Source organism: Podarcis vaucheri (genome assembly GCF_965113315.1).
Source record: "Podarcis vaucheri genome assembly, chromosome: 4".
In the NCBI taxonomy this organism is placed as follows: Eukaryota; Metazoa; Chordata; class Lepidosauria; order Squamata; family Lacertidae; genus Podarcis; species Podarcis vaucheri.
Genome location: NC_138762.1, coordinates 1,118,526 through 1,138,694, shown reverse-complemented (window position 1 = coordinate 1,138,694; position 20,169 = coordinate 1,118,526). Strand labels below are relative to the sequence as shown.

General features: G+C 54.2%; 2 protein-coding genes across 2 annotated transcripts in view; one reads left to right on the top strand and one right to left on the bottom strand.

The window, feature by feature from the left end:
• FHIP1B (FHF complex subunit HOOK interacting protein 1B) overlaps positions 1-2,894 on the bottom strand; it is a 34,593-nt gene extending 31,699 nt beyond the window's left edge. The window contains exons 1-2 of the mRNA XM_082219084.1: positions 2,814-2,894; positions 2,050-2,094 (exon numbers count right to left, since the gene is read on the bottom strand). The gene's annotated coding sequence lies outside the window, so the exon portion shown is untranslated. The remainder of the gene's footprint in view (positions 1-2,049; positions 2,095-2,813) is intronic.
• Positions 2,895-8,038: 5,144 nt separating this feature from the next.
• On the top strand, positions 8,039-19,788 carry CNGA4 (cyclic nucleotide gated channel subunit alpha 4). The gene is made up of 5 exons (XM_082220464.1): positions 8,039-8,183; positions 10,961-11,065; positions 12,449-12,555; positions 14,350-15,345; positions 18,414-19,788. Exons 1-5 carry the CDS (start codon positions 8,083-8,085, stop codon positions 18,803-18,805), a joined length of 1,701 nt encoding a protein of 566 aa, XP_082076590.1. The 5' UTR covers positions 8,039-8,082; the 3' UTR covers positions 18,806-19,788.
• Positions 19,789-20,169: the final 381 nt, after the last annotated feature.

Here is a 20,169-nt window from a genome sequence, read left to right as displayed (position 1 = left end):
GGAGAAGGCGAGAGCCACATAATCCAGGCAGCCCTTTCAGAGAAGGCGGGACAAATTCGCGGAGGAGGAAAAGGCTCCTGAGTGCCAGCGGGATAAGTGGGGAAGGGGCTCTGGTGCCCAGCGCCTCTGCAGGAAGGAGCCCGTGCCAGGCGGGCAAGGCAGAGGGTGCCTGCCAGGGCAAAGCGGGCCTCCCACGTCGACCAAAGGCCTCGGGATCAAAGCCCTGCTTAAAGCTGCCCAGCGGGCGGCTGCCCCGGTGCCCGCTGCCGGGCCCCATGCCCAGGGAGGGAGCTGCCAACGGGCGGTGCCAGGCCAGGACGCCTTCCAAGAGGCTGCCTCTCCTCCTCCCTGCCAGGCCAGGGTGACGAGGGCCGGTTTGCCACACCCTGGCGGCTAAATTTAGCCTGGAAGAGGCTCTTCGGGGGCCGGGATGTCCTTGAGAACAGCTCTGGAATCAGAGGGCTGGAGCGATGGAAGGGACCCCAAGGGTCATCCAGACCAACCCCCCCAAAAGGCAGGAATCTCAGCACAGTTGGCAGGGCTGCCGGAGCAGCAGCAGACCGAGGGGGGGGACAGGGAGGGGGGGCACAACAGCCTGACAGGGCGGGCCAGGGTCTTCAGCTGAGCCAGCTCCATCTAGCTCCATACTGCCCACACAGACTGGCAGCAGCCGTCCAGGGTTTCAGGCAGGGGTCTCTCTCCCAACCTGCGGATTGAATCTTCTACATTCCAAGCACCTGCTCTGTCCCTGAGACCGAGGAAGGCAGAAAGCTGCCGTGCTGGGGGAAGAAAAACACTCTGCACATGGCCAGGTACCCTTTCCGCCCACGGATATTCAAAAGGCAACGGCTGGGAATTCAGAGGGCAGGGCTGGCACAGGTGTGCGCAAACGCCCATTCAGGCAGGCGCCCCCTTGGAGGCCGCCCCCCCCGCCAAAGAACCCCACTCTGTCTGGGCACGTTGTGCAGGCGGCTGTGTCCCAACATGACCCTGGCAGCTCAGCTCACTCGGGAAAAATGACGGAGGAGGAGGAGAGGCAGAGCAAGATTGGCCCCTTTCCCTCCCCACAACGCAGCTGGCAGGAGGCAGGGAAAAGGGGGGACTCCCCCCAGCACCCCAAAACCAAGGCGCAGGATCTGAGCCCCAGAGCCCCTCCCAGAATGCAACTGGTCTTTGTCTCCACCTAGGAGCCACGTCCAGCCCTCTCCTCCTCCTCCACGAACCTACGCAATCCTCTTTCAAGGCCATCGCAGTCTCCTGTTGCAGGGAGTTCCGCAGATTAATCTTTTTAAAAAACTTTTTTTGAGAAAGATCGGCTACTGATCGGCTTCTTAGGGCAACCCAGAGCAGCCAGACTCCCCCCCCCCCACGGGGCACCCACAAGAAAACAGGGGGCCCTCACCCCGGGGGGGGCACACAAAACAGAAAAGAGGTTCCGTGGACCCTTTGATGCGCCTGGTGTCAGGCCCACAAGGATTATATCGCAGCCCCACACTTAGGGGCTCTATGGAGGGCTGCCCACCCCACACAAAAGAGGGAGAACGCAGGGGGTCTGCATGCACCCCCCACCCACCAAGAAACTTTGCAAGTCCTCTGTCAGGAAAAGCCTCTTTTTCAGGCGACAGCACCCCCCAAGTCACCAAGGGGGGATTTGAACCTTGCTCAACAAGAGGCTAGTCCTCATTTCATCGCTGCCACAACAACCACCAGTGCCGGGCTCCCAAGGTCACATCCAATGAGCTTGGAAGTGGGGGGGGGTGTGGAGCCCTGGTGTCCCCCCACCCCAGATCGTGGTAGCATGACACTCGAACCACTACGCCACGTTGTCATGAGCTGCCCTCAATCCAGTTTGCACCACCCCATCCCAATTGCCACTCCCCACAAAACTCACCTTAGCCGGCTTCTGGGGGGTGGCCTCCTGACCCCCTTCTTTCTTTTCAGGGGGGCCGCCAAGCAGGGCCGCTCCCCCCCACAATCCAAGAGGCCTCGGGGCTGACCCCCACCCACCCACAAAGCCCCCTCCCCACCGGAAAGCCCTCTGACGCTCACCTTGCAGTGTAGGCTCCTAGGGTTCGGGTCCCATCCAGACAGCAGCTATGGGGGAAAGGAGGGCAGGAAGGTGGGGGTCAGGGTGGAATCCCCTTTGCTGGCGCCCCCACCCCACCCCTGGTCCTCTTCCACCCAAAGCCCCCTTTCTGCCCTGCGGGGGGGGGTCCCACAGACCCCCCCTCCCCACCAGGTAGATCAGCACGGAGATGCCCCCCTATTGCTGGAGGGGGGGCCCGGGGGGGGGTGGGCTGCCAGGCCAGCCTGCTCTTTCCTTACAAGGAGGGGGGGTGGGCGACCCTTGGCCCTAAGGACCCCCCCCCACCCGGGGGTCCGCCTGCAGGCCGGGGATCCCCCCCCCACCTGAGGGACGGAGCAGCCCCCCCCAAAGAAGCTTTGCCCCAGGAGCCTCCTCCTCGGGGGGGGGGGAGATAAAGGGAAGGCATCCCTCTCCCTCCGCTTACGCATCTGGGGGGGGGGAGAGGGAGGGAGGGGCTCCGCTCCACAAATAGACAGGACCCCCCCCCTGGACACGCGGGGGAGGGGAGGGGGCTCGTGGCAGGAGGGGGGGAGATGGGGAGGGGGGTTCCGAGGCCCAGCAGCCCCCCCCACCCCACGGAGAGAGAGGCGCACCAGACTCTGCCCCCCCTTGGAAGGGGGGGCACCAGAGGGAGCCCCCCCTCCACTCCCCTCCTCCCGGGGGCCCCGATCCTGCCCGCAGTGGGGCCCGATCCCCCCGGGCGATTGCCCCCCCCCCCGCCGGGCACCTGAGTGTCGCCGCCTCCGCTGCCGCCGCCGAGCCGCCATTTTCCTTCCTCCGCCGCCGCCGCCGCCGCCCGGCCAGGCCACGCCCACGGGGCGGGCCCCCTCCCGCCGCAGTCTCCGCCCCCACCTGCCAGCCCCGCCCCCCCAGCGCCTCCCAGGTGCGGCCGGGGGCCTCTCTGCGCGTGCGCGGGGAGGGCGCGGAGGGCAGGGCGCCTCTGGGCATGGGCAGAGGGCGCCGGGGAGCAAAAACGGAGGAGCGCCTCCTGGGGGTCTCGGGGGCAGGACAGCTGCGCAGGAGTCCAGATCGGCTCCTTCTCGCGCGGAGTTGGGCGGCTGCGGGGTTTTCCAGTCTCTTCCAGTCCAGCCGGAGCTCTTCTTTCCCTCCTCCCCATTCTTAGCTTTCCTTACTGGGATGCTGTGAACCGCACGGGGACCTCTGGCCTTATGCAAATTTAATTAATAATAGCAACAATTAATAATCATCACAGCACCTTGCCAACAAAGGTCCGTATAGTTAAAGCTCTGGTTTTCCCAGTAGTGATGTATGGAAGTGAGAGCTGGACCGTCAAGAAGGCTGATCGCCGAAGAATGGATGCTTTTGAATTCTGGTGCTGGAGGAGAGTATTGAGAGTCCCATGGACTGCAAGAAGATCAGACCTCTCCATTCTGAAGGAAATCAGCCCTGAGTGCTCACTGGAAGGACAGATCCTGAAGCTGAGGCTCCAAGACTTTGGCCACCTCATGAGAAGAGAAGACTCCCTGGAAAAGACCCTGATGTTGGGAAAGATGGAGGGCGCAAGGAGAAGGGGACGACAGAGGACGAGATGGTGGGACAGTGTTCTCGAAGCGACCAGCATGAGTTTGACCAAAGTGCGGGAGGCAGTGGAAGACAGGAGTGCCTGCTGTGCTCTGGTCCAGGGGGTCACAAAGAGGCAGACACGACTAGACTCAACAACAACAACAATAATAATCAGTGCTTTTTTTCTATAAAACGTTTAGGGGTCCTCTTTTGACTCAAGAAAATCACAATTTTGTAGTTCGAATTGGGGGAAATAAATACAGTCATACCTCATGTTACGGTTGCTTCAGGTTACGTCCCACGGCGACCCAGAAGTACCCGAAAAGGTTACTTCCGGGTTTCGCCGCTCGCGCATGCGCAGACACGCCAAACGACATCATGCACATACACAGAAGCAGTGAATCGCGACTTGTGCACGCGCAGACACAGGTTGCGTTCTGCTCATGTTGCGAATGAGCTTCCAGAACGGATCCCGTTTGCAACCAGAGGTACAGTGGTGCCCCGCAAGACGAATGCCTCGCAAGACAGAAAACCCGCTAGACGAAAGGGTTTTCCGTTTTTGAGCTGCTTCACAAGACGATTTTCCCTATGGGCTTGCTTCGCAAGACGAAAATGTCATAGAATCATAGAATCATAGAATCATAGAATCATAGAGTTGGAAGAGACCACAAGGGCCATCGAGTCCAACCCCCTGCCAAGCAGGAAACACCATCAGAGCACTCCTGACATATGGTTGTCAAGCCTCTGCTTAAAGACCTCCAAAGTAGGAGACTCCACCACACTCCTGGGCAGCAAATTCCACTGTCGAACAGCTCTTACTGTCAGGAAGTTCTTCCGAATGTTTAGGTGGAATCTTCTTTCTTGTAGTTTGGATCCATTGCTCCGTGTCCGCTTCTCTGGAGCAGCAGAAAACAACCTTTCTCCCTCCTCCATGTGACATCCTTTTATCTATTTGAACATGGCTATCATATCACCCCTTAACCTCCTCTTCTCCAGGCTAAACATGCCCAGCTACCTTAGCCGTTCCTCATAAGGCATCGTTTCCAGGCCTTTGACCATTTTGGTTGCCCTCCTCTAGACACGTTCCAGCTTGTCAGTGTCCTTCTTGAACTGTGGTGCCCAGAACTGGACACAGTACTCCAGGTGTGGTCTGACCAGAGCAGAATACAGTGGCACTATTACTTCCCTTGATGTCTTGCAAGTGTTCCGATTTTTTTTCGCTTCCCCCCCTTTTTCTAATCCGCTAAGCCGCTAATAGCCTTTTAGCCGCTAATCCGCTAAGCCTTTAATAGCCGCTAAACCGCTAATAGCGCCAAGCCGCTAATAGGGTGGCTTCGCAAGACGAAAAAACCGGTAGACGAAGAGACTCGCGGAACGGATTAATTTCGTCTTGCGAGGCACCACTGTACCACTGTACAGTAAATGGACAAAAGTGCAAAGATTCACAAAATGTTTAGGGGCATGCGTACCCCTGGGTACCCCCCAGAAAAAAGCACAAATAATAATAATAAATTATTTGGGGGGGGGGTTGCGAGTTTGGCCCTGCCTCTCAAGTGTTTGCCAGCACAGCATCTTGAGTCAAACTACGTTTGGTTGCAAAGGTTTGCTTCACCCTGACATACCTGAGATGTCATTCTCTGCAGATTTCCAAAATATTTGGGCTTGGGGACAATTCCAGAGAAACGCAGCCTGCTTCAAGGGAGCCGCCTGTCCACCTTGGTCAGATCCAGGGCCGGATTTTGGTTTGATGTGGCCCTCAGCGCCTGAAGGTAATGGGGCCCTTTCTGTGTCCAGCTGTCCTTTGTCAACAACAAATTGTTGCTGCTTTTTGTGTTGAATATATGCTGTGTGGTAATTTAAGACCTAATGGGTATCTAAAGCCATCTGCGCATAACAAAATATGTATTTTATCAAATTAATTGATGAAGTGAAATACAATTAAGCAGAAGCATATTAATAGTGAAATAATTATTAAGCTCTAACTTTAAATGATTGGGGGCCTATTCCTTACATCACAGGAGCCTACACAACACAAAATACTGTTGCTGTATGTAGGTTTTATTTTATTTCTTTTTTATCTTATATTTTGGAAATGTACATCCAGGTTTTTGACCTGGGGGGGGGCAAGAGAGTGGGGCCCTAAGCTATAGCTTCTTTATATACGTACGTAAATCCTGCACTGGTCAGATCCAAGGCTATATATTGAGGTTAATCTACAGGGTGATAAAGTCTAAAAAGAATTTCCTCTTGCACTTGGGTCTCTCTCGCTGCTTCCGTTTGGGGGAGCAGGCTGACCCCTGGGGGAAAGAGGGTGCTGGCCCGGGGGGGGCCTCTTGGGGGCCCCGACTCTGCCTGTGACGCCTGTGTGTTCCTGATGTGGAGGAGAATGTCACCAGAGAAATGTTGGAGGGGATGTGTCTGTGGGACCCCTCTAGGATGCCCTATAATAATAATACAATAATTTATTATTTACACCCCGCCCATCGAGTGTTAAAAACAATACAGCATTAGCTATTAAAAACTTCCCTCAACAGGGCTGCCTTAAGGTGTCTTATAAAAGTCAGGTAGTTGTTTATTTCCTTGACATCTGGTGGGAGGGCATTCCACAGGGCGGGCGCCACCACCGAGAAGGCCCTCTGCCCGGCTTCTCACAGGGAGGGAACCGCAAGAAGACCCTCGGATCTGGACCCCAGTGTCCAGGCTGAACTATGGGCTGGAGACGCTCCTTCAGGTCTCCTGGACCGAGGCCATTTAGGGCTTTAAAGGTCATCATCAACACTTTGAATTGTGCTGAGAAACATACTGGGAGCCAATGTAGGTCTTTCAAGACCGCTGTTATGTGGTCTTGGCGGCCGCCCCAGTCACCAGTCTAGTTCCCGCATTCTGGATTAATTGTAGTTTCCGGGTCACCTTCAAAGGTAGCCCCACATAGAGAGCATTGCAATAGTCCAGACAGTCTGCGGGCAAGGAGGGTCTCATCCTGCGTAGCAGATGGAGCTGGTAGACAGCTGCCCTGGATACAGAATTGACCTGCGCCTCCATGGACAGCTGTGAGTCCAAAATGACTCCCAGGCTGCGCACCTGGTCCTTCAGGGGCACAGTTGCCCCATTCAGGACCAGGGAGTCCCCCACACCTGCCTGCCCTCTATCCCCCAAAGAGTACCGTATTTTTCGTCCCATAGGACGCACCGGTCCATAGGACGCACCTAGTTTTTTGGGGGGGAATAAAGGGGGGGATTTATTTTTCCCCCAGGCGTGGGGCTGGGGCGGGGGATGCCCGAGCTTCCCCCGACCCCAGCGCCCAAACAGGCTGCTATCCGCAAGCCTAGGAAGCCTGGCGGGAAGTCGCGCCTGTCTCCCCAGGCTTGCGGATATCTGTCCCCAGTGCCAGCCTCCGAACCAGGTCGGGGAACAGGGGGTTGCCGTGCTGCACCTCCCCGCTGTCCCCCGAGCTTGTGGGGCTGCCCGACATCTGTCCGAAGCCCGGGGTGCGCTGTGCAGCGTGCCCCAGGCTTCGGGATGCAGGCTGCTATCCGCAAGCCTTGGGAGCCCGACGGGAACTCCTGCCGGGCTCGCAAGGCTTGCGGATAGCTTCCTGAAGCCTGCATTTGCCCCATAGGACGCACACACATTTCCCCTTCATTTTTGGAGGGGGAAAAGTGCGTCCTATAGGGCAGTGTTTTTCAACCACTGTTCCGCGGCACACTAGTGTGCCGCGAGATGTTGCCTGGTGTGCCGTGGGAAAAATTGAAATTGAAATATTTTTTTTTTATAAAAAAGTCAAATTTTCGCCCACTGTGTCCACCCTATTTCCCATCCATCCTGGGTGGGGATCAGATCGGATGAGAGCGGACAGGCGATTCCCCATAGAGAGCAGCGGGGCTCTGAAATCTCCCTCTCCGCACACAGTGGTGGTGTGCCTCGTGATTTTTTTCATGAAACAAGTGTGCCTTTGCCCAAAAAAGGTTGAAAAACACTGCTATAGGGCGAAAAATATGGTACTTCTGTCTTGTCAGGATTCAACCTCAATCTGTTAGCCGCCATCCATCCTCCAACCGCCTCCAGGCACTCACACAGGACCTTCACCGCCTTCACTGGTTCCGATTTAAAGGAGAGGTAGAGCTGGATGGGGGGGGCAAGGCCTGCACAGCTTGGTCTGGGCCCCCACCCCCCTGCCTGCTTGCCTCGCCCTGGCCTGGCAGCCGCCCTGCCCCCCCTGCTCTCCCCAGGGTCCTCATCAGCGCTGCTCCCTCCCTGATTGGGCCCTTTAGGGTTGCACCTGCCGGCTCAGGTGTGTGGCTGAGCCCCAGGGGGGGCGGACGGGAGGGGGGAGCCCTGCTGCGTTGCTAGGCGCCCGTGCGCCTGGATGCAGAACGCCAGCCAGAGAAGGAGAGAGAGGCTCTGCTGTGGGGCAGAGAGGGGGCTGCGGCCTTGCTTGGACCAGGAGCCTGCAGCTGCCAGCCCGTGCCAAGATGAATAGGCTGGCCAGGGTCTTCCGAGGCAAGGACAGGGAGGGGGAGGCGAAGCTCATCAAGACGGAGGAGAGCACCCCTGGAGCAGCCCCCAAACCGCGGTGAGTGGGGACCGGCCCAGGGCGGGGGGGGCGTGAGTAAAGGCAAGTATTGGGGGGCAGGGAGTGGGAGGCCCCATGGCAGCAGGCACTGTGCAGGGCGCAGGTTGGGCAAAGGGGTGGCGTGGAGTAGGGGAAGCATAGCACTGGAGAGCTGGCAGGGACCCCAAGAGTTTCCCATTAATTTTTGTTTCCACTCCGAATTTTTTCAGCCTTTCCAGTTTGAGGCTGTTAAAATTCTTGCGGACACTCTAGCATGTAAAAATAATTCCCCTACATTCTTTGGTATGTCAGAGCCTAATATTCCAAGAAGGAAAGCCTCTGGTTTTTTGTTTTATAAACGAGATCTTTAAAACATTTTTTTAAAGTTCCATATAGATTTCATCCCAGAACTCCTTATATTTTTTTTGCATGTGCACCACATGTGATTCTCCACATCTCCAACACTTGTTTGATACATTTTCATTCCTTTTTGGTGATTTTAATGGCGTCAAGTACCAACAATACTGCATTTTCAAAAAAAATTCTCTCGGTGTGTAACAAGCAGTGAATTTCATAATGATTTCCCAGAGGTTTTCACAATCTTTCATTAAGATATTATATCCAAAGTCCTATGCCCATTTTATCACAACAGATTTCAGCTGCCACTCTGGGCGGCTTCCAACAAAGATGAAAAATACATTAAAATGTCACACATTAAAAACTTCCCTGAACAGGGCTGCCTTCAGATGTCTTCTAAATGTCAGGTAGTTGTTTTCCTCTTTGACATCTGATGGGAGGGCGTTCCACAGGGCGGGTGCCACCACCGAGAAGGCCCTCTGCCTGGTTCCCTGTAGCTTTGCTTCTCGCAATGAGGGAACCGCCAGAAGGCCCTCAGCGCTGGATCTCAGTGTCCGGGCAGAATGATGGGGGTGGAGACGCTCCTTCAGATATACTGGACCGAAGGTGAAAGGCTGAGCTCTTTTTCTGCTGCTTCTCTTTCATTCCCTTCCTTGGTTATAGGAGGTGTTTCCGTGAAATACTTTTGACACAGCCCAGTTTCCTTCACGGCTTCATACTTTGGCCCATGAGCAAGGAGCTGGACCTCAGCGTCTGGGCAGAAAGATGGGGGCGGAGGGGATTGAAACCGGGAAAGGGGGGGGGCGAGAGTTTTGGAATCCAAAGGGTGTATAATTGTATGTTGTTTTCGGTTATTATGTTTGGTAATTAATATATAAAACTGGGAAATTTGTGGAAGGGAATTTGGGTCGACCTTAGAAAAGGAGGTAAAAGATGGGTATTGTTGTTTAATTGAGGTTTATAAGTTAAATTTGGTTAACCAAGAAGAATTAAGTAAAATATTAATAAGGTAAAAGTAGGAGATAAGAACTTGCTGAGTTAACTATGGAATTGGGATGCAAGAAGGGGAGGTGGGGGAAGTCAGGGGAAGTGGTTAAGAAACTAAGGATTTGAAATTATATGTGTTTGTTTTTGTGTTTGTATGTCTGTATCGTGTATTGTGTGTGTTTATATAAATTGTGAAAACCCAATAAAAATTTTATAAAAAAGAAAAAAGAAAGATGGGGGTGGAGACGCTCCTTCAGGTCTACTGGCCACCCATCTTCAGTCCAGATGGCCACCCCTCTTAAAAACCTCTGGTGAAGGTCTACCCCCTTCTGAAGGATAATTGGTTCAGGTCCTGCTATCTGGACCCGCAGAAAACAAACTTGTTCCGTCTTCCAGGTGGCAGAGATTTGAAGATGGCTCCCACATCTCTGAGTCTCCCCTTTTTCCAGGCTAAACAAACCCAACTCCTTTGACCGTTCCTCAAAAAGAAGGTTTGGTTTCCAGACCCTGGGTCACCTTGGTCTCCCTCCTCTGCCCCTGTTCCAGCTTGTCCACATCCTTCTTCAATGGGGATGCCCTGAACAGTCGCTGGGCAGAGGCCCCAGCTGCTGTGTGTGAGAGAGATCTGCAGCCCCTCTCTCCCTGTGCCCCCCCCAGTCTTGGGGACACGCCTCAAACCAGGCTTTGCCCACCTGGTGCCTTCTCCCATCACACACACATACCCCAGACACAGCTGTGTTGCAGGCCCAAACCTAGGGAACTCCCTGCCACAGGGATAGCCCCTGATTCGGAAGGACTGGACAAATCCTGCGAAGGTGGAGAGGGCTCCTTCCAAGGCCTCCAGGCCCCAACGGCCGTTCTCTGCCCCCCACCCCCAGAAACAGCCATGCCTCTGAATCCCAGTTGCTGGAATAAGCCTCCCTGATCTCTCTCCCCATCGGCAAACAATCAGGAGCTTTGTTTCAACACCCGTTTCCCTCTTTCAAAAAAGAAAAGAAGGGGAAAAAAGCATGATCTGCTTTTTGCCCCTGGGCAATTCAGCTCCAGGGACCACGCTTTTACTCCATAAGAAGCAGAGACATTTCCCCTTACGTTTTAGGAAGAAAAAAGTGCATATTATGGAGCGAAAATACGGTATTTGATCTTCCTGGTTTCGGATCTTCCTCATCAATTTTGCCATCTCCGCATACTCCCATCAGTTTTGCCTGCCATTCTTCTTTTGTTGGTACTTCTCCTTCCTTCCATCTCTGGGCTGGTAGCATCCTTGCTTCCGTCGTTGCGTACATAAAATGTATTTTATCTTCTCCTGGTAGCCATTCACCTATTATACCTAAGAGAAAGGCTTCTGGGTTTTTTAAACAAATGTATTTTTAAACATTTTCTTTAGTTCATAAAATATCATTTCCCAGAAGGCCTTTACCAATGTTCTCCCCACTCCTCTGCTCTGCTCTCAGCCAGGAGAAGAAACGGATCCTGGACCCATCAGGGGACTATTATTACTGGTGGCTGGTCACCATGGTGTTCCCCATCATGTACAACTGGATCATCCTCATCTGCAGGTGGGCGGAGGCGGGCTGGGCTGGATCCGCCTGTGGGGAGGGGGCCGGGGGCTCAGGGAAGCCACGGAGGGGGCCCAGCCCTGGGGCCAAGGCTCTCCGGCCGGGAGCATCAGCAGAATCACGAGGGAAGGAAAGCAACAGAAACCCCTTTTGGATTCCTCCCTCCCTCCCTCCCTCCCTCCCTCCCTCCCTTCCTTCCTTCCCTCCTTCCTTCCTTCCTCCCTCCCTTCCTTTCTTCCCTCCTTCCTTCCCTCCTTCCTTCCTTCCCTCCTTCCTTCCTTCTTTCCCCCCTCCCTCCTTCCCTTCCCTCCTTCCTTCCTCCCTCCCTTCCTTCCCTCCTTCCTTCCTTCCTTCCCTCCCTCCTTCCCTCCCTCCTTCCTTCCTTCCTTCTTTCCTTCTTTCCTCCCTCCCTCCCTCCCTCCCTCCCTTCCCTCCTTCCTTCCTTCCTTCCTTCCTTCCTTCCTTCCTTCCTTCCTTCCTTCCCTTCCTCCTTCCTTCCTTCCTTCCTTCCTTCCTTCTTTCCTTCTTTCCCTCCTCCCTCCCTCCCTCCCTTCTTTCCTTTGCTTCTGCATCTGCCAGTCATCTCCTTCCACGAAGAGGAGAGCGAGCCCAGGGGATGACCAAAGAAAGAAAAATAGTAAAGAGCAGGAGGCCTGGGAAGCAGACTCCGACACTCCAGCCGGCGGGGGGGGGGGGGCAAACATTCAGCAAAAAGGCATTTGGGTGAAGTCATGGAAACAGAGAAATGTAGGGCTGGAAGGGACCCCCGAGGGTCATCGGATAATAAAAATAATAATTTTATATCCTGTCCATCTGGCTGGGTTTCCCTCTGGGTGGCTACCTGAAAAATATTAACAATAATAAAGTGTCAGACATTAAAATCTTCCCTGAACTTCCCTGTTCCAACCACTACCCCTTCTGTCCTCCAAGCCCCCCAATTCAGGAATCCCAGCTAAAGAATTCTTGACAGGTGACCATCAAGCCTCCATTGAAGGAGAGCTGAGCATCTTGGAAGGTCTTCTGTGCTGCTGTCAAAGGGCTCTTGCTGCCCGGAAGTAGTTCCTCCTAAAGTTTGTTTGCAATTTCCTTCCTTGTTTTTTGAATCCAGGAGTTCAGGACCTGGCAAAACAAGAAAGCAGTTCTGGGGGGGGGGTCCTTTTAGGAAGGGAGGGAGTTTCAGAGCAAACTGCCTCCCATTTTCATTTTGGGGATATTCCTGGGGGGAAGGGGAGAGCTGAGTGGGGGTCTGCGGGGGGGGTGGAGCAAGGGACAAGGAGAGAGCTTGGAGGGGGCTGCCTGGCCTTTGGGGCAGCTGCTGATGCAGTGGGTGGGTTGTGGGTTCGGATCCTGCCACCCATCTCTCTCTCCTTCCCTCCTGCGCAGGTCCTGCTTCCCTGAGCTGCAGCGCAAATACCTCTTCCTCTGGCTGGCCCTGGACTACCTCTGCGACCTGCTGTACCTGCTGGACATCGGGGTCCACTTCTACACGGGTCAGTGGCCTTTCCGCCTCGGGGCCTGTCTCCTCGCCCCTCCTTGTGGCCCCCTCTCACCCCTTCTTCCCCTTCATCCAGTGAAGCTAAACGTTGAGAGCTTCAACAGAGAGAAGAAAGTCTTTGGTCCCGTGACGCGTAGTTAGACTATGGAACTCCCTCCCACAGTACGCAGGGTTGTCCAGCAGCCTAGATGGCTTTAGAAAAGATTGGACCAATTCCTGGAGAAAGATATCAAGGGCTCCTGGCCAGGATATCTTTGTTCTTCTGGATCCCAGTCGCTGGAAACATCCGGAAGGGAAGAAAGCAAACGTCCAACGGGGGCTTCTGATTGGAGCTTCCAGCAGCCAATCAGAATCCGTGCTTTGGTTTCTGAATGTTTTGGAAGTCTAACGGACTTCTGGATGGGAATCTGTCTGACTTCCAAGGTACGACCGTACATATTTAAAAGTTGACTTCCCAATAATAACTGGAAATTTGTAACAGAGAAATATATAATGTGGGAACAAAAACACTAGGAAATGTCTGTCCATAAGATCTGTTCAGGGCCGGATTTAGCTTTGATGAGGCCCTCAGCTCCTGAAGGTAACGAGGCTCTTTATATGTCCAGCTGTCCTTTGTCAACAACAAATTGTCGCTGTTTTTGTGTTGAATATATGCTAGATGGTGATTTATGGACCTAATTGGTATCTAAAGCCATTTGCACATGTTGCCCTGCAATCAGCCCATGCAGAATGTAGGCACCCTATATATAGAAAGGAGCAAACCAGGGATATTTGAGGGAGCAGGCTAGCAGGCGGGGGCCATTGCTTACATCAGAGGAGCCTACACAACACAAAACACGGTTGCTGTAGGTAGCTTATATTTTATTTGTTTTTTTAATCTTATATTTTGGAAATGTACATCCTGTTTTTTCCCCTTTAATTTTTTGGGGGACCCCTCCAAAAAAGTGGGGTCCTAAGCTATAGATTGTTTAGCTTAGACATAAATCTGGCACTGGATCTGCTGTAATAGTTGGCCTATTCCTTGGAAGATCAGGTTCCAGCTGACCAGGCCCTGGTGCTGACGGAGAGGCAGGCGATCCTGGCTGCTTTCCTATCAAGAGTGTCTCTCTGACCCCCACATCTCCCACCTTTGAAGGGTGAGGGGATCGGATGGGACCCTCTGGCCCAATCCAGCTGGACCTTCTTAGGTTGTTCCGTTTGTTGGAGAGGAATGGAGATAATAATAAATAATTTTTATTTATACCCCGCCATTCCCGGTTCAGGAAACCGGGCTCAGGGCGGCTAACAACAAATTTAAAACACTTAATTGATGCTACAACAAAAAACAGCATAAAATTCAGTATAAAACATGAATAACGATAAATTCAGAATCAATTTAGGGGGGAAATCCATCCAATACAGGGCTAGCTGGCTAAATTAGTCCTATTTGGGCCAGCGAAGAGATCAGGGGAGAATTAGCTGTGGGATCCCAGAGCGGGTGATCTTCATAAAAAGGGGAGGAAGGGGAGTAAAAGATCAGGCTAAGTTCAAATGGAAAGCCAGGCGGAATAGCTCTGTCTTACAGGCCTGACGGAAGGAGGTTCAATCCTGCAGGGCCCTGGTCTCCTGGGACAGAGCATTCCACCAGGTCGGAGCCACCACTGAGAAGGCCCTGGCCCTGGGGGAGGAGAGTCTGACTTCCTTAGGGCCCGGGACCTCTGAACTATGGTAATTCATGAACCTTAAGGTCCTCTGCCCGGGGCCGAGGGTCTCCTCTGACCCATCTCCTTCCCCCCCTCCGCCCCCCCAGGCTTCCTGGAGCAAGGCATCCTGATCCAGGACCGCTCCAAGATCTCGCGCCACTACACCTGCTCCTCCGCCTTCCTGCTGGACCTCCTCTCGGTGCTGCCCACCGACCTCCTCTACCTGCGCCTGGGCCTGGCCACCCCCGCTGTCCGGGCCAACCGCTTCCTGCGCAGCCCCCGCCTCTTCGAGGCCTTTGACCGCATCGAGACGCGCACGGCGCACCCCAACTCCTTCCGCATCTCCAAGCTGATGCTCTACGTCTTTGTCACCATCCACTGGAACGCCTGCGTCTACTTTGCCCTCTCGGGCTACGTGGGCTATGGGGCGGACGAGTGGGTCTACCCCAACGTCAGCATCCCCGGCTTTGAGCGCCTGCTGCGCCAGTACCTCTACAGCTTCTACTTCTCCACCCTCATCCTCACCACGGTGGGCGACACGCCCATGCCCCACCGCGAGGAGGAGTTCCTCTTCATGGCGGCCGACTTCCTGCTGGCCGTCATGGGCTTCGCCACCATCATGGGGAGCATGACCTCGGTCATCTCCAACATGAACCAGGCGGACGACGCCTTCGTCCCCAACTCGGACCTGGTCAAGGGCTACCTGCGCACCCACTGCCCCAACCGCCGCCTCCAGAACCGCGTGGTGGAGTGGTACCAGCACCTGCAGATGGAGAAGAAGATGACCAACGAGCTGCAGATCCTGCAGCACCTCCCCGAGCGCCTGCGGGCTGAGGTGGCCGTCAGCGTCCACCTGCCCACCCTCCGCAAGGTGCAGATCTTCCAGAGCTGCGAGCAGAGTCTGCTGGAGGAGTTGGTCCTCAAGCTCAAGCCCCAGGTCTACAGCCCCGGCGAGTACGTCTGCAAGAAGGGCGACGTGGGCCGGGAGATGTACTTCATCCGGGAGGGGAAGCTGGCCGTGGTGGCTGACGACGGGGTCACCCAGTACGCTGTGCTGGGAGAGGGGCTCTACTTTGGGGAGATCAGTATCATCAACATCAAAGGTGAGCTTGGAGGGGGGCAGGGAGAAGTGGAGGTGGGGGTGTCGTGTGTGGAGGAAAAACTGAAACACATTGCAGAGTTCCCCCAAAATAGACCAGAAGCAACTTCATCCAACAGAGCTTCTGAAGGCAAATGAGCATAATGGTCACAAATCCAAAATCCACATCAGAAGTGTGCATACATACGAAAGCTCATACCAGTAACAAACTTAGGTCGTCTCTAAGGTGCTACTGGAAGGAGTTTTTTTATTTTGTTTCGACTATGGCAGACCAACACGGCTACCTAAAGGGTAAAGGTAAAGGGACCCTGACCATTAGGTCCAGTCGTGGCCAACTCTGGGGTTGCGGCGCTCATCTCGCTTTACTGGCCAAGGGAGCCAGCGTACAGCTTGCGGGTCATGTGGCCAGCATGACTAAGCAGCTTCTGGAGAACTAGAGCAGCGCACGAAACGCCATTTACCTTCCCGCTGGAGCAGTACCTACTTTTCTACTTGCTCTTTGATGTGCTTTCGAACTGCTAGGTTGGCAGGAGCAGGGACAGAGCAATGGGAGCTCACCCTGTCCTGGGGATTCGAACCGCCGACCTTCTGATCGGCAATCCCAAGAGGCTCAGTGGTTTAACCCACAGCGCCACCCGTAAACAAATCCGAAACATTCAGGATTGGCCCTGTCCTTCAGGAATCCAGTTGCAGCAGACTTAAACTAAACTTAACAATAACTTATAATCAGTGCTTTTTTTCTATGAAAAAAATGTTTAGGGGTACTCACCTTTCCCTACTCATATTGAAATACTGCCCTTCAAGGAGGCCAAACTTAGATTCACAAAATGTTTAGGAACAAAATAAAAAAAAATTCCTTCCAGTAGCACCTTAGAGACTAACTAAGTTTGTTATTGGTATGAGGATTTTTAAAATTTTGTTTCAACTACGGCAAACCAACATGGCTACCTACCTGCAACTAAAATGTTTAGGGGTATGCGTACCCCTGCGTCACCCCAGGAAAAAAAGCACCGCTTATAATAAGACTAAACCTTAACACTAAGCATACAGAGCAGAACACCACAGCCAGAACAAAGGGACAGACAGAGAAAGTGAGAGAGCCAGGCTCCTCCTGGCCTGACTATTACAGTCAGCATGATCTTGACTACTAGAAGGATAACAGGAGCACTTTAACCCAGCTGTACTCAGGCTCCCGTTGTTTGGTCCCAGCTCCTGCCAACCTAGCAGTTTGAAAGCACGTCAAAGTGCAAGTAGAAAAGTAGGTACCGCTCCGGCGGGAAGGTAAATGGCATTTCTGTGCGCTGCTTTAGTTCCCCAGAACTAGAGTTTCCTGCACAGCTGCCTCCCACTGGGATGGCAGAACAGGGCCATTCTGGCTAGTGGCCTTTGATAGCCCTCCTCCTCCTCCTCCTCCTCCTCCTCCTCCTCCTCCTCCGTGCATTGGCCTAATCCTCTTTTCAAGCCAGGAGTCAGCCAGCAGTAAATCACACTGTGCAAGTTGGAGTTAACTCCTTGTCAGCAAAAACAGGACCGACACAGGAGTGTCAGGCCCAGTGAGTATTTTATTTATACCCCACTCATCTGCCTTGGTCACTGAAAAGCCAATAAACGCCGTAGTGCAGGCACCCCCAAACTCAGCCCTCCAGATGTTTTGGGACTACAACTCCCACCATCCCTAGCTAACAGGGCCAGTGGTCAGGGATGATGGGAGTTGTAGTCCCAAAACATCTGGAGGGCCGAGTTTGGGGATGATGCCACAGACAGAGGGGATTCCCAGAATCACTCATTTATTCTGCTGAGTGAAACAGAGCGGACAAGCCACACTCGCCCGCGTGATGGTGAAGCTGCGCCAAATAGCCTTTGTTCATGCTTTTTATAGGCCTCCCCCCTCCCTTCCCTCCCCCTTCGAGGTTCCTTGCACTGAGGGAAACAGGAGACCCTGCCTGGAGACCTGGACGGGGAGAGTTTTCCTGAAATCGCCTAGCAACGTTATCTGGTCTTCACATGAGTGTGGCTCACCCTCCTAAATTCTAAAGGAGGCAGTTTTTTACAGAAGCAAAATCAGTTAGGCTAACCAAAGAACAGGCCTCTGTGGCTTTTCCTGAGACTCCCACAATACTACTAATAATAATTTTATTATTTATCCCCTGGCCCATATGGCTGGGTTTCCCCAGCAACTCTGGGTGGTTCCCAACAGAATATTAAATATGATAAAAGATCAAACATTAAAAACTTCCCTAAGCAGGACTGCCTTCACATGTCTTCTAAAAGTCAGATAGTTGCTTCTTGCCTTGACATCTGGTGGGAGGGCGTTCCACAGGGCGGGTGCCACCACTGAGAAGGCCCTCTGCCTGGTTCCCTGTAGCTTTGCTTCTCGCAGTGAGGGAACCGCCAGAAGGCCCTCGGAGCTGGACCTCAGCGTCCGGGCATAACGATGGGGGTGGAGACGCTCCTTCAGGTCTACTGGACCGAGGCTGTTTAGGGCTTTCAAGGTCAGCACCAACACTTTGACTTGTGCTGGGAAACGTACTGGGAGCCAGTGCATGTCTCTCAGGACCAGTGTTATATGGTCTCAGTAATACTTTATTTTACAGAAAGGTTCAACCTCACTGGCATCCTCTTAATACACTTTGAATTGTGCTCGGAAACGTACTGGGAGCCAGTGTAGGTCTTTCAAGACCAGTGTTATATGGTCTCAGCGGCCGCTCCCAGTCACCAGTCTAGCAACACATAAGCATCTTGTCTCCGGTGGGTCTTGCCCCCGTGATGGAAGGCCCCCCCCCCCGCCGCTGCCTCAGCCCCCTCCTCTCCGAGGTTTCTCCCAAGGAATTCCAGGCGGTACCTGTGTGTCCCCAACCTCTCCTCCGCCATTTCCATGCCTCTTCTGGAGACTGAGGGGGGGAGGGGAGCTTGTCTCAGCAGGAGGGGGAGACCCCCCTGGCTTCTTCACCAGCCGGACTCCTCTCTGCCTCTTGGCCTCTTTCCTCCCACCCCCAGGGGCCCGATCCTGCATGCTCCGCTTATGTTCTCAAGGCCCCCACTGACCCCATTGCGCCCCTTCTCCCCCCCCAGGGAACAAGTCCGGGAACCGCCGCACGGCCAACATCAAGAGCATCGGCTTCTCGGACCTCTTCTGCCTGTCGAAGGAGGACCTGACGGAGGTGCTAGCCGAGTTCCCCAGCGCCAAGGCCATGCTGGAGGCCAAAGGCAGGGAGATTCTGCTCAAGATGGACAAGCTGGACGTCAACGCCGAGGCGGCCGAGATCGCCCAGCAGCAGGAGGAGGAGCGCCGGACAGCCGCCCTGGAAGAGGGCCTGGACGCCCTGCAGACCAAGCTGGCCAGAATCCTGGCAGGACTCGAATCCAGCGCCTTTAAGGTGGCTCTGCGCCTGGAGCGCCTGGAGTGGCAGATGCGGGAGTGGGGGGCTGAGGAGGAGGCAGAGAGGGAGGGGGCCGAGCCTTAGCCACCCCCCACCCCACCTGAGGCAGTGAGGAGGCTGCCCACCCCACAGCTACAGCTGCCAGGCTGAGTCCTCCGGCCTACGATGCACGTGGCCCCTGGTGCAGCCTGGGGGCTGGCGTGGGGGGTGGGATTCCTGCGTTGCAGTCTAGATGAGCCTCGGGGGTCCCTTCCATCCCTACGGTTCAGGGATTGGCTTTGGGCTTCAGAGCAGAGGCTGGACGGCCGTCCATCAGGGATTCTGGAGCTGCGATTCCGGCCTTGCAGGAATGACCTCTGGGAGTCCCTTCTGACCCACGATTCTGTGTGCCTCCACTCACGAATGCACTCGGCATAAGAGCCATCTCTGCCCACGTAATTACACAAGACAAATGAAATACCGAGGAAATCCCTGAAAGGAGTAGTAATCGACTAGAAACGTTATCTTACAGAAATAAACTAAATAATAAAAATCAAAAAGTTTAAGGAAAACCTAGAATTATACAAAGCCTTAATGGGATGCCATAACTCTAGGTTTCCCTTAAACTTTTTAATTTTTATTATTTAGTTTATTTCTATAAGATAACATTTCTAGTCGATTTTCAGGGATTTTCATGGTATTCCATTTGTTTTGTGTAATTTCTCGGTTCCGTGACTGCCTTTTTTGTGGCCTTCTGCCAGGAAGGAGAAGTCTAGCCGCAACTTGTCCCTGGCATTCTGGCTTTTGAGGTGCAGTGAGGGAGGGGAGAAGAGGAAGGTAGGGGGAGAGCCCCCCCCCCGCCCCGAGCTCCGGCCTCCGAGTGGAGACTGATCCCTCCCTCCTGGCAGGTGGAGGGTAAAGAGGCAGTTAAGGGCTCTTTCCCTTTTTGCTTCCTAAGCACCAGTGATGGGCGTTGCTAGGCAACCTCCTCCTGCTCAGCCAATGCTTGGCTAGTTCTGGCCCTGTGGTCCAGATAAATGTCCCCTTTATGTGGGGCATCTTCCTGGCTTCTAACTCTCCCCCCCCCAGCTTGCCTGCACCCCCCCCAGGACTGTTGCAGCGAATGCAGGTTTTTCTGCCAGCCCAGGATCAGGGCCTTTAAGCTTTGGGGTGGGGGTGGCACAGGGAGGGCTGGGGTCCAGGTGCAAGCTGGCATCCCTCAGGAGAGCAGAGACCTGGCCAGCTGCATCAGGGCCAGGGAGGGGCAGGGAAGCCCCCCTGCCCCCCCCAAAGTTGGGTCTGACTCTGACATGCCTGAAAGGGAGGCGGAGCTGGATGGATCATCCATAATACTAATCTGGGGTGTGTGTGTGTGTGTGTGTGTGTGTGTGTGTGTGTGTGTGTGGAGATGATGCAAAGCTTTGAGCAATAGACTGGCTCTTTTTGTGGTCCCCCCTTCCCCAGGTGGG